General features: G+C 46.5%; 2 protein-coding genes across 3 annotated transcripts in view; both read right to left on the bottom strand.

The window, feature by feature from the left end:
- Positions 1 to 12,431, bottom strand: part of TRPC4AP (transient receptor potential cation channel subfamily C member 4 associated protein) — a 283,763-nt gene that overhangs the window by 125,881 nt on the left and 145,451 nt on the right. The gene's annotated exons all lie outside the window — the stretch shown is intronic.
- EDEM2 (ER degradation enhancing alpha-mannosidase like protein 2) overlaps positions 1 to 12,431 on the bottom strand; it is a 33,482-nt gene that overhangs the window by 14,677 nt on the left and 6,374 nt on the right. For both annotated transcript variants that reach the window (XM_050807110.1, XM_050807111.1), the window contains 3 exons: positions 8,057 to 8,182; positions 4,956 to 5,167; positions 1,833 to 1,974 (listed from right to left, as the gene is read on the bottom strand). In XM_050807110.1, coding sequence (XP_050663067.1) covers positions 1,833 to 1,974; positions 4,956 to 5,167; positions 8,057 to 8,182 — 480 coding nt within the window. The remainder of the gene's footprint in view (positions 1 to 1,832; positions 1,975 to 4,955; positions 5,168 to 8,056; positions 8,183 to 12,431) is intronic.

Below are 12,431 nucleotides of genomic sequence, written 5' to 3'. Positions count from 1 at the left end.
ATTCTATTACAATTGTCTATAGTATTCAGGAGAGTAACACGCTGTACAGGTTTGTAGACTACGAGTAATAGGCTACACCATATAGACTAGGTGTGTAGTTGGCTATACCATCTAGGTTTGCTTAAGTACACCCTATGATGTTTGCAAAATGATGAAATCACCTAACGATGCAATTCTCAGAATATATCCCTGTCATTAAGCAACGCGTGACTACTGTTTTCCTATACATACACATCTATGAGAAAGCTTACTTCATTAAATTTTTAAAAATTTTTACTTTTGAGACAGAGTCTTAGTCTGTCACCCAGGCTGAAGTGCAGTGGTATGATCATGGCTCACTGCACCGTCAACCTCCCAGGGTCAAGCAATCCTTCACTTCAGTCTCCCAAGTAGCTGGGACTACAGGCACGCACCACCATGTCCAGCTAATTTTTTAAAATTTTTTGTAGAGACAAGGTCTCACCACGTTGCCCAGGCTGATCTTGATCTTCTGGGGTCAAGCAATTCTCTTGCCTCAGCCTCCCAAAGCGCTAGGATTAGAGAGACATGAGCCACTGTGCCCAGCCGAAAAAGTTTAATTTATAAATTAGGCATGAGAAGAGATTAACAATAACTAATAAAACAGAACAATGATAACAATATATTGTATAGATGTTATGTGAATTTGTCTCTTTGGTAAGAGACAGAAAAAAAAGAAATTATGTAAATTTGGTGTCTCAAAATATCTTTTTTTTTTTTTTTTTAAAGAGAGGGGGTCTTGTTATATTGCCCAGGCTGGTCTCAAACTCCTGGCCTCAAGCAATCCTCACTTCCAAAGCACTGGGATTACAGGCATGAGCCACTGCACTCAGCCTCAAAATACCTTATCTGACTGTACTCACCTATTTTCAGACTGTAGTTGACCGTGGATAACTGAAACCATGGAAATCAAAGCTGTGGATAACAGGGGACTACTGTAGCTATAATAGTAATGGTAATTAGGTGCTCAACAATTCCTTAATATTGCTAGTGTCTAAAGGCCTGGAGGGTAAGATGTATTTATTCAACAGGCATTAATCTATTACCTACCACATGTAAAGCACTGTAAGAAACAAGATGAATAAGGCACGGATTCTGCATTCAATTAGTAGAGCTGTAACTGTTGATAAGAGCTAACTGCAAAACAGATGCTAAAGGTCCTAAATTTTGAAGAAGGATCAAGCTACTTCCTGGGCAAGGTGACATTTAAGTTAGGCTTTGAAGGGTGAAAAGAATTTGGACACAGGAAGACAGGAAAAAAGACATTCTAGGCAAAGAAGACGCCATGTACAATGGCCAGGAGATAAGAAATACAGGGCTATATACACAGAATGCAGCATGCTTCAGTTGGCTTTTGCAAGAAGGCATGAAGTGGTGTAGTGGGCATGAAGTGGGCAGTGTAAGTCCATAGTGACTCTGAATTCAGAACTGATTCTGCAGGCACTCAGGCTGGGCATGGTGGCTCACACCTGTAATCCCAGCAGTTTGGGAGGCCAAGGCAGGCAGATCACCTGAGGTCTGGAGTTTAAGACCAGCCTGGCCAACACAGTGAAATACCATTTCTATAAAAATTCAAAAATTAGCTGGGTGTGATGGTGTGCACCTGTAGTCCCAGCTACTCAGGAGGCTGAGGCACAAGAATCACTTGAACCTGGGAGGCAGAGGTTGCAGTGAGCCTAGATTGTGCCACTGCACTCCAGCCTGGGAGACACAGCAAGACTCTGTCTCAAAAAAAAAAAAAAAAATGTTTTTAAACAAATCACACATCAACAAGAAAAATCAGGGGAAAAGCTCCCTTACTCTGCCCTTTTTACCTAGGAACATGGCCATGAGCTTCTTATCCTGAAGCAGGATGGCTCCTTTCACCAAGTACTCAAAGTAGGAGTCCACGCCAGCCCCGATGCCTGCGTCCTGGGCCACCCACTTGCCAGTGAGCACATCGATGTGGTTGCCGACCTGAGAGAGAGAAAGACACATGGTCCCAAAGGGAAGGCTGATGGCCAAAGAAGGATCTACTCACCCCCAACCCTGACTACCCAGGAAGATGCAAGGTAGGCGCCCCAGTGCTTCTTGGGAGACACATAGACCGTGAGAGGGAAGGGCAAGGCTGGATCATGGCCAGCCTTCCTGTACATCCGCATAGTAGAGATGCATCTCATGCACATTTATGAAGCTTAATTACACACATTGAGCAAAAAATGAAAAAGAAAAATGATTTGGAGTGTTTATATCCTGCCTAGAGTGAGTGTGAGATGGGAGATGAGAATTTGCTGTTCCCACAATCTGTCCGATTTCTCAGCACTCAGCATGTGATTCCAGTATCTGAAGACACAGGCATGCTTTACATATTTCCATAAATTAACTCAAGAAGAACATTCACCAGGAAGCTGACAGAGTGGTTCTAAGGAGAGAAACCGATAGCTGGAGACAGGGGCAAAAGGGGACTTCACCAATGTCACTGAGTACCTTTTTTTATATCCTTTGACTTTTTTTTTTTTTTTTAATTGTTCAGTCTCTGTAGAGACTGTTAAAAATTGCCAATGCTGGCTGGCCAGGCGCGGTGGCTCACGCCTATAATCCCAGCACTTTGGGAGGCTGAGGTGGGCGAATCACTTGAGGTCAGAAGTCCGAGACCAACTTGGCCAACATGGTAAAACCCCGTCTCTACTAAAAACACAAAAATTAGCCAGGCATGGTGGTGTGCGCCTGTAATCCCAGATACTCAGCAGGCAGAGGCACAAGAATCACTTGAATCCAGGAGGGGGAGCTTGCAGTGAGCTGAGATCGTGCCACTGCACTCCAGCCTGGGCGACAGGGGGAGACTCTGTCTCAAAAAAATAAACAAAGATATGCATTTTTCTGTTTCATTTTATTTTATTTTTTGTATTTTTAGGAGAGACAGGGTTTCTCTATGTTGGTCAGGCTGGTCTCAAACTCCCGACCTCAGGTGATCCGCCTGCCTCGGCCTCCCAAGGTGTTGGGATTACAGGCGTGAGCCACCACGCCCGGTCACAGATATGTATTTTTCATACAGCTTAGACCCTCATGGAAGCTGGTAACTTCATTTGGTACTCAAAGAAATAGCTAACTGTTCTGTGTTAGTTTGGGTTCCCCAGAGGCACAACCTCATTCTGATCGAAAGTAGTTGATTTGGAAGGCGAGTCCCTGTAAACACCAGTAGAGGAGGAGTAAAGTGAGGCAGGACAAGGGATGCGGCATTTAAGGGGTATGCCATCAGGCAAGTTTCCACCATGGGAACTGGAGTTCAATCCTGCTGGGGAGCTCAGGAATTCAGTGCAGAGCTCGAGCTTCGGAGTGATCCCACCAAAGGGGCAGGGAACTGGAATGTTTATCCACCAACTCCCATCGGTATCAGTTACTGGCTTGAGAGCTACTCACGGGTAGCATTAAATCCTAGTACCCTCAGCCAAAGGCAAGCAGAGTGGCTCCAGGCACCAGAGGAGACCCCTAGGCAAAGAGGCGCAGGTGATGGCAGTTGGAAGACTGGCCAGTGTGCATGGAAATGGTAAGAGTTGAGAGGATATGGGCACAGCACCAACACAGTCTACTACGGTCCCATTGCTGGAGCAAAAACTGCCTGAGATGGACTAAGGGATTCACTACAGGTCTCCAGGGGGGCACCTTTTTTTTTTTTTTTTGAGACGGAGTTTTGCTCTTGTTGCCCAGGCTGGAAGGCAATGGCGTGATCTCGGCTCATCGCAACCTCTGCCTCCTGGGTTCAAGCAATTCTCCTGCCTCCACTTCCCAAGTAGCTGGGATTATAGGCATGCACCACCACACCCGGCTAATTTTGTATTTTTTTAGTAGCGATTGGGTTTCTCCATGTTGGTCAGGCTGCTCTCGAACTCCTGACCTCAAGTGATCCGCCTGCCTTGACCTCCCCAAGTGCTGGGATTACAGGCATGAGCCACCGTGCCCAGCCTTAAGGGGGCACCTTCTTAAGGGATTTTCAAGGAGTCCTCACACAAGCTTTACTTTTCAAGCTGCATTAGCACCAGACTCTGCATAAAATGTGCCTAGACCTGAATGCAGTCTTCCTATGTCAGAATGACTCAGCAAAGTTGGTATTAACATATTAACATTACTGACGAAGTAACTGAGGACAAGAGAGGTTGAGTGACTTGCTCAGAGTCACACAGTTTCGATGTAGCAAGGCCAGGGCTTGAATCCAGTTCTGACTAAATCCAGTGGTATGTCCTGGATGGCTTTGGCTCAATTACTGTTAATCTTACTGGATTATTCCCTTTAGAAGCTGAAACTGACCTTAGAGATCATCTGGTCCAAAGTGTGTTCAATTTCCATGGGTTAATAGTACCGGAAGATAAAGGGAAGCTCTGGTGTTAAGTAAGTTTGGGAAATGTTAAGTTAAGCAAAGTTGAACAGATTTCTTTACTAGAGGACTTTTATTCTGCTCAAGAGCATTCTGACTCTCCAAAAAAGGGGGGGATATTATGTGTAATATTCCCCTAACTTAACTGGCCAGGACTCATTTTGTCACGCAACAGTCATTCAGTATCTCCCAGAACTGGTGTCCTAAAAAACACAGCAAATACAGACAGACACTAAAAATGAAGGCCGGACGAGCTGATGAGCTGAAGTCACCACGTGAGTCAGGTGCATGAAATATACAACCCTCTTCCTAGAAATCAGAGAATCTCAAGTGGTCAAAGCTTAATGCAGCCCCTGCTGCCCGCCAGAAAAATGTGCTTTCCCACTCTCCTCCCCACTCCAAGCCAAACTTGAATTGGAGGGTTGGTCTGTTTTTGGTGTCCTGAGCCCAAATCCTGGACCACTCCTAAGGTCACCCTAAGTTTTCCTTGGCTTGATTGCAACTTATTGCTCAGAGCCCTGGGCCTCATAAGCTGGGGCCAAGGTGGCAACTTTGACTCAAACAGGAAGGGCAGCAGCGAACCTACCAGCCCGATATCTGACCGGCTCTCCCAGAGGCGCATCAAAGCCACTCTGGCCACATCTTCAAACACCGGGTCACCAGTGAGGCTGCTCAGGGTGGCAAATTCAACAATGAAGGTCCCAATCCCTGCCGTACAGGTGACAGGGGTCTCTCCTGGGTTCACGCCATGAAGTAAGTTCACCGTTCCATATGGCATGCCAGTGGGGGTCTGAAAGGCTGAACAATTGAAAAATTATGACCCCAGACAGGAGCAGGGGGATAGGGATAGTTCTGATACACGCCCAAAGCCTGGGACCTTAGCCAGCACTTTCCTCTTTCTCCTGGGTGTCCTGCTAGAGTCTGAGCCAGAGAAGGATAAATGTCGTAACTGGAGGGCCCTGAGCAGCCACCCAGCCCAGATGCTGTCAAACACTGCTCTGCACAACCCTTGGGTTCCTGCTCGTGATGAGGGTGCTCCACACACACTCACTTTAGCTATTTTTATTTATTTTACACTATGCCTTCAAAGTCCAGGCAGGTAACTTATTGTAATGCAGGCAGGGGTTAAGCCACAGAAAGTGGTGGGGCTTGTGGCACAATGAAAAGAGTAAGCCCCATTCAAAGCCATTCATAGACTTTTGGCTCACGCCTATAATCCCAGCACTTTGGGAGGCCAAGGCAGGCAAATCACTTGAGGCCAGGAGTTCCAGACCAGCCTGGCCAACATGGTGAAACCCTGTCTCTACTAAAAATACAAAAATTAGACAAGTGTGGTGGTGCACGTCTGTAATTCCGGCTATTTGGGAGGCTGAGGCACAAGAATTGTTTGAACCCAGGAGGCGGGGGCTGCAGTGAGCTGAGATTGTACCACTGCACTCCAGCCTGGGTGACAAGACGAGACCCTGTCTCAAAATAATAATAATAATAAATAAAGCCATTCATAGACTTTAAATAAAGATCTCTGCTTTAAATAAAGAGTATAGGGGCTAAATAATTTTTAAAAGGAAGCAAAATAGGATATAAACCACTAAACCACTGATATAGCATGACCCTGGATTTATAGGTAGGGAAAACCATGCCTGTGAAGAAGTGATTCAGCCAAAGGCCACACAGAAGAGTGTCAAACAGAGCTGGGATGGGAACACCTGCCCTATGCCCACCCCTAGCCCCAGTCCAGTTCTCTGCCCGCCCCACCCAAGTGTCTTCTGATTCAAGACGAGAACTAGACAACCAGCCAGAGGCAGAGATTTCCTCTCCGGGCCTAAAGGTCAAACAACTCCAGAGCAGCCTGTGCGTCACCAATCTGTGAACAAAGGTGTCGACACTTCCAAGAACCACAGGGTCTAGCAACTCTGTGTGCCACAGACAAGAAACTTGCTATCTGGCAGACACTAGCGGGACAGCAAGTCACAACCAGGAAGGGCTCTAAGGAATATTTCAGAAAAGTCAGGCCGTATTAAAAAGAAGGGGAGTGACAAAATCCTGTTTCTTGACCTTTTTTAATAAAATGACCAATGGCCAAAAATAATTAAATAATAAAGGAGGAGCAGCTAGACAGAGTTTCCAGAGTTTCCTCCAGGAATGCATCACACAGGACACAATGTCTGCAAGGAAGACGCTTAAGCCATTAGCCATGAGCCATGAGCCATGAGTGAGACCTGAACCCAGCTCACCCACTATCCTCAGCTCTCCCCCAAAGGATAGGCAAGTGTGATGTGAGAGGGATAAAGAGGCCGGGTGTGGTGGCTCATACCTGTAATCCCAACACTTTGGGAGGCCAAGGCAGGTGATCACTTGATCCCAGGAGTTCAAGACCAGCCTGGGCAACATGGTGAAACCCCATCTCTACAAAAAAAATTTAGCCACGTGCGGTGGCGTGTGCCTGTAATCCCAGCGACTCAGGAGGCTGAGGTGGGAGAATCAACTGAGCCCAGAAGTTCGAGAGGCTGCAGTGAGCCATGATCACGCCACTGCACTCCAGCCTGGGTGACAGTGAGACCCTGTCTCAAAAAAAAAAAAAAAGAAAGAAAGAAAAGGGATAAATAAGTGAGATGGCCAAGAGGCTGGTGGAAAGCACAGTGTGACGTGTCTGGGTGTGAACAGTCCTCAGAGCTTCCACCACACCCTGAAGGGAACACAGTGTACAGTTGATGCTACTGAGCCTGGTGTTACTGCCTCGCTAGACAAAAACACGGAGGCTTGGCCTGCAGCCCTGGACACAGCTTAGCCACAAAACAAATCCCTCTCGTTTTAAAAGTGTTGGAGGTTCTCTAAGCAGTTTCTCTTTCCTGACCTCATTTTAGCCTCCCCAAAACCCAATGTGGTAGGGAGGTGGAAATTATGATTCTCATTCGATAGATGGAAAAATTAAACTGTGGAGAGAGACCAGACACAGTGGCTCATGCCTGTAATCCCAGCACTTTGTGAGGCCAAGGTAGGCAGATCACTTGAGGTCAGGAGTTTGAGACCAGCCTGACCAACATGGTGAAACTTCATCTCTACTAAAAATACAAAACTTAGCTGGTCGTGGTGGTGGGCGCCTATAATCCCAGCTACTTGAGAGGCTGAGGCAAAAGAATTGCTTGAACCCGGGAGGCAGTGGTTACAGTGACCTGAGATTGCGCCACTGCACTCCAGCCTGGGTGACAGAGCAAGACTCCATCACGAACAAACCAACAACAAACTGTGAAGAGAAAGAGTGGCTTGGTCAAAATGTTGACTGGCAGAGCTGAGTCTAGAATCCAGGGCTGCCAATGCTCACACCAACACCCTTCCCTGGGCCCCTGTTACTCCAGCAGTGTGTGAAATAACCATAGTACCTGGGAGGGGACAAATGGGTTCATTCAAAATAAGGGCAATGGCCTTCCACCCACCAGGCTGGTCACCTTCCACCATCCCCTGCAAACAATAATGAGGTCAACTCATCCACCTGGGTCAGGGCCCCAGCAGGCCCTTAAAATGCCCAGGACACTCCTGATTTCCACGGTGGGTGCCTGGGGGGTAGAAATACCAAATACACCTGCTGAGAAATACCAGGAATTAATTCAGCACTGCCACTCCCATCTTCAGCAAGGGAAGCAGGACCTAATGGACTTCATCTCTGCCCCATCTCTGTGTGGGTCTTACCTGGGAGGAGTTTTCGGGCCGCCTCCTCAGCCATTCTCAGGAGAGGCCCGGAACAGGGCCATCCAGCCTCTACTTCCACCCCAGCCTTCTTGGAGAGCAGATGAGCAGACAGGAGTCCTCCTACCACTACAGATGGCACAGAAAGCAAATGGCACAGTCCAAAGGGAAAGACCAAGGGACCAAGGATCTTTCCCCTGTGCGAGTTAAACCTAAACACTCTATTGGGGGTGCATGTTCTCAGGACCTCCTGAGGCTATTTCATGGGTAAAAACAAACAAACAAACAAACAAAAAACCTCCCTCTATTGGGGTGGCTCACTGGGAAGAAGCTAGAGCCACCTAGTGAAAAAAGAGTCCCTTAATCCCACATATTTATACAGTGTTAAGTTTATGGGTTTTTTTCTCTTGGTGCATCACAGAAACAGTGTCTATTTTTCTGTAAGTCCCTATTGTGTACCAAGCACTAACTATTACTGCCCCCTGTTCATATGAAGATACTGAGGTTCCATGAGATAAAGTGACTTGCCCCAGGTCACCCATCTAGTAGGTGGTAGGGCTCAGTGTCTTTAATTCCAAAGCCCATGCTCATTCCATTTGTCACTCTGTCTGTCTCCCAGTCATCTGTCACACCTGGAGGGAGGGGGTAATGGTGGTTATTACCTTTATTTTACTAATTTATCTATTTCAACTTATTATGCAATATTTAGAACTTTTTTTTTTTTTTCTTTGAGACAGAGTCTCATTCTGTCCCCCAGGCAGGAGTGCAGTGGCACAATTTCGGCTCACTGCAAGCTCCGCCTCCCAGGTTCACACCATTCTCCTGCCTCAGCCTCCTGAGTAGCTAGGACTACAGGCGCCCGCCACCGTCCGGCTAATTTTTTTGTATTTTTTTTTGTAGAGACAGTGTTTCACTGCACTAGCCAGGATGGTCTCGATCTCCTGACCTCATGATCCGCCCGCCTCGGCCTCCCAAAGTGCTGGGAATTACAGGCCTCAGCCACCGTGCCCGGCCTATTTAGAACTTTTAAAAAGACACAAAGGTTCTGTACTTGGAAACATAGCTAAATAGATATCCTGAGTGGCCCTCTCACTGAAAATAACTGGTGACCCTAAGCTTCAAAATTCCCCTCCTCCCTGCAGAGGGGGAATAGGAGACCAAGGCCAGGCCTGCACCAGGTGGAAGTCTGATAAAAGGTCCCTATGTAAGCCAGGCGCGGTGGCTCACGTCTGTAACACCAGCACTTTGGGAGGGCGAGGTGGACAGACCACGAGGTCAGGAGATGGAGACCATCCTGGCCAACATGGTGAAACCCCGTCTCTACTAAAAATACAAAATATTAGCCAGGCATGGTGGCGCACGCCTGTAGTCCCAGCTACTCGGGAGGCTGAGGCAGGAGAATCCCCTTGAACCCAGGAGGCGGAGGTTGCAGTGAGCCAAGATGGCACCACTGCACTCCAGCCTGGGCAACAGAGTGAGACTCCATCTCAAAAAAAAAAAAAGTCCAGGTGCGGTGGCTCACGCCTGTAATCCCAGCACCTTAGGAGTCCGAGGCAGGCGGATTGCGTGAGCTCAGGAGTTTACGACCAGCCTGATAAACACAGTGAAACCCCGTCTCTATTAAAAATACAAAAAATTAGCTGGGCGTGGCGGTGTGTGCCTGTAGTCCCACTACTCGGGAGGCTGAGGCAGGAGAATTTCTTGAACCCAGGAGGCGGAAGTTGCAGTGAGCTGAGATCACGCCACTGTACTCCAGCATGGGCGACAGAGCCAGACTCCGTCTCAAAAAAAATAAATAAATAAAATAAAAGAAATCTACATGTATGTACATTATGGTAAAGCTGCAGAGGCCGGGCGCAGTGGCTCACGCTTGTAATCCCAGCACTTTGGGAGGCCGAGGCAGGTGGATCACCTGAGGTCGGGAGTTCAAGACCAGCCTGACCAACATGGAGAAACCCCGTCTCTACTAAAAATACAAAATTAGCCAGGCATGGTGGCACACACCTGTAATCCCAGCTACTCGGGAGGCTGAGGCAGGAGAATCGCTTGAACCCGGGAGGCGGAAGTTGCGGTGAGCCGAGATCGCGCCATTGCACTCCAGCCTGGGCAAAAAGAGCGAAACTCTGTCTCAAAAAAAAAAACAACAAAAAACAAAAACAAATAAAAAAAAAAAACACTGCAGAACACCAAAGGGAAAAAAGATCTCGAATGCAGCCAGAATCCATGTAATAAGTATTAATGCTGAGTGATGGGCACATCTGGTTCATTATACTATTTTCTCTACTTTTATGTTTGAAGTTTTCCATAATAAAAAGTTTTTAAAAGGAGACACCAAAGTGAAAACCAAAACAAGATTCTCTACAAAGAAATAATAAATTGACAGGTTACTTCTTAACAATAATGAAACCAGAAGATATTGGAAAATTTTTTCAATACAATAAGAGAAAGTAATCATCAACCTAGAACCATACACCCAGCAAAAATATCACCCAAAGGCCAACCAAAGACAGTGGAATAAAGACATTTTCATATAAACAAAAGCTGGGAATGTTTGCGAAGCACACACCTGCATTAAAGGAAATTCTAAAGGAAATATTTTGGAGAAAAGGTCTGACACACGAAAAGAAAAGATAGTCAAAAAAGTGGTAAAAAGGCCAGGCACAGTGGCTCACGCCTGTAATTCCAGCACTTTGGGAAGCCAAGGCAGGTGGATCACTCAAGGTCAGGAGTTTGAGACCAGCCTGGCCAATGTGGTGAAACACCATCTGTACTAACAATACAAAAATTAGCCTGGCGTGGTGGTGCACACCTGTAATCCCAGCTACTCGGGAGTCTGAGGCAGGAGAATCATTTAAACCCAGGAGGTGGAGGTTGCAGTGAGCCAAGATCGTGCCATTGCACTCCAGCCTGGGTGACAGAGTGAGACTCTATTTCAAACCAAAAACAACAACAAAAAAGTGGTAAATATATGCGTAAATGCAAAACTTCAACAGTAAAGAACAAAAAATTATAATGTATGGAGGGTTTAAAACAAATAACTAAAATATATAACTATAGCATATAGGTCAGGATGTTCTCTAAGCCAGGTTTTGCATTATTCAGGAGTAGAACAAAGATTTTCACTAAATTTAGACTTTGATAAGTTATGTTTATTAAATTTACTTGGTAAACTATGTAAAAAGCTAGATATTGTGCATAATTTCCATATTGGTAAGAGGAAAATGGAATGAGGGAAAAACAATCTAAAGAAGGCATGAAAGGCCGGGCGCGGTGGCTCAAGCCTGTAATCCCAGCACTTTGGGAGGCCGAGACGGGTGGATCACGAGGTCAGGAGATCGAGACTATCCTGGCTAACACGGTGAAACCCCGTCTCTACTAAAAAATACAAAAAACTAGCCGGGCGAGGTGGCGGGCGCCTGTAGTCCCAGCTACTCGGGAGGCTGAGGCAGGAGAATGGCGTGAACCCGGGAGGCGGAGCTTGCAGTGAGCTGAGATCCGGCCACTGCACTCCAGCCTGGGCGACAGAGCGAGACTCCGTCTCAAAAAAAAAAAAAAGAAGGCATGAAAAAGTGCAGAATAAAGGAACATAAAGAAGATGGCACAGGGCCGGGTGCAGTGGCTCACACCTATAATCCCAGCACTTTGGGAGGCTGAGGCGGGTGGATCACCTGAGGTCAGGAGTTCGAGACTAGCCTGGCCAACATGGTGAAACCCCATCTGTACTAAAAATACAAAAATTAGCAGGGCATGGTGGCGAGCACCTGCAATCCCAGCTACATGGGAGGCTGAGACAGGATAATCGCTTGAACCCGGGAGGCAGAGGTTGCAGTAAGCCGAGATCGCACCACTACGCTCCCGCCTGGGCAACAGAGCGAGACTCCATCTCAAAAAAAAAACAGAAGATGGCACAGAGAGCACAATACTGTAGAAATGAGTGCAAATATATCAGTAATTACAGTAAATGTAAATGGATTAAATGTTTCAGTTAAAGATTGTCAGAATGGATAAAATATAATACACTATTTGCAAAAGATGTATCTAATCATAAAACTACAGAAAGATGGAAAGGATAGAAAAAGATACATGGGAAAATGTCAACCAAAAGAAAGCTGGTATCAATTATATTCATATCAAAAATGAAGGTATAAGAACGACTTTCATTCACGGATGACAAACTGGGCTCAGAAGCTGGGAGACACAGCCAACAAGCACAGCCTCCAACTCACGCCGGATTCCTAAACCAGGATTTTAGACCATGTTGTCCCTCTGCTCTCTTCTCTTTTTTAAAATTTTTATGGATCATATGTCTGGAATATAAGTTTCATTGCAGAAAACATACAAAATAATGGGGAAAAGTAGAACTCTGCCATCCAGAGGT

The sequence above is a fragment of the Macaca thibetana genome, chromosome 10, assembly GCF_024542745.1.
Source record: "Macaca thibetana thibetana isolate TM-01 chromosome 10, ASM2454274v1, whole genome shotgun sequence".
NCBI lineage: Eukaryota > Metazoa > Chordata > Mammalia > Primates > Cercopithecidae > Macaca > Macaca thibetana.
Note: the sequence above shows the minus strand (reverse complement) of the source record. Positions and strands in the feature narration are given on the sequence as shown.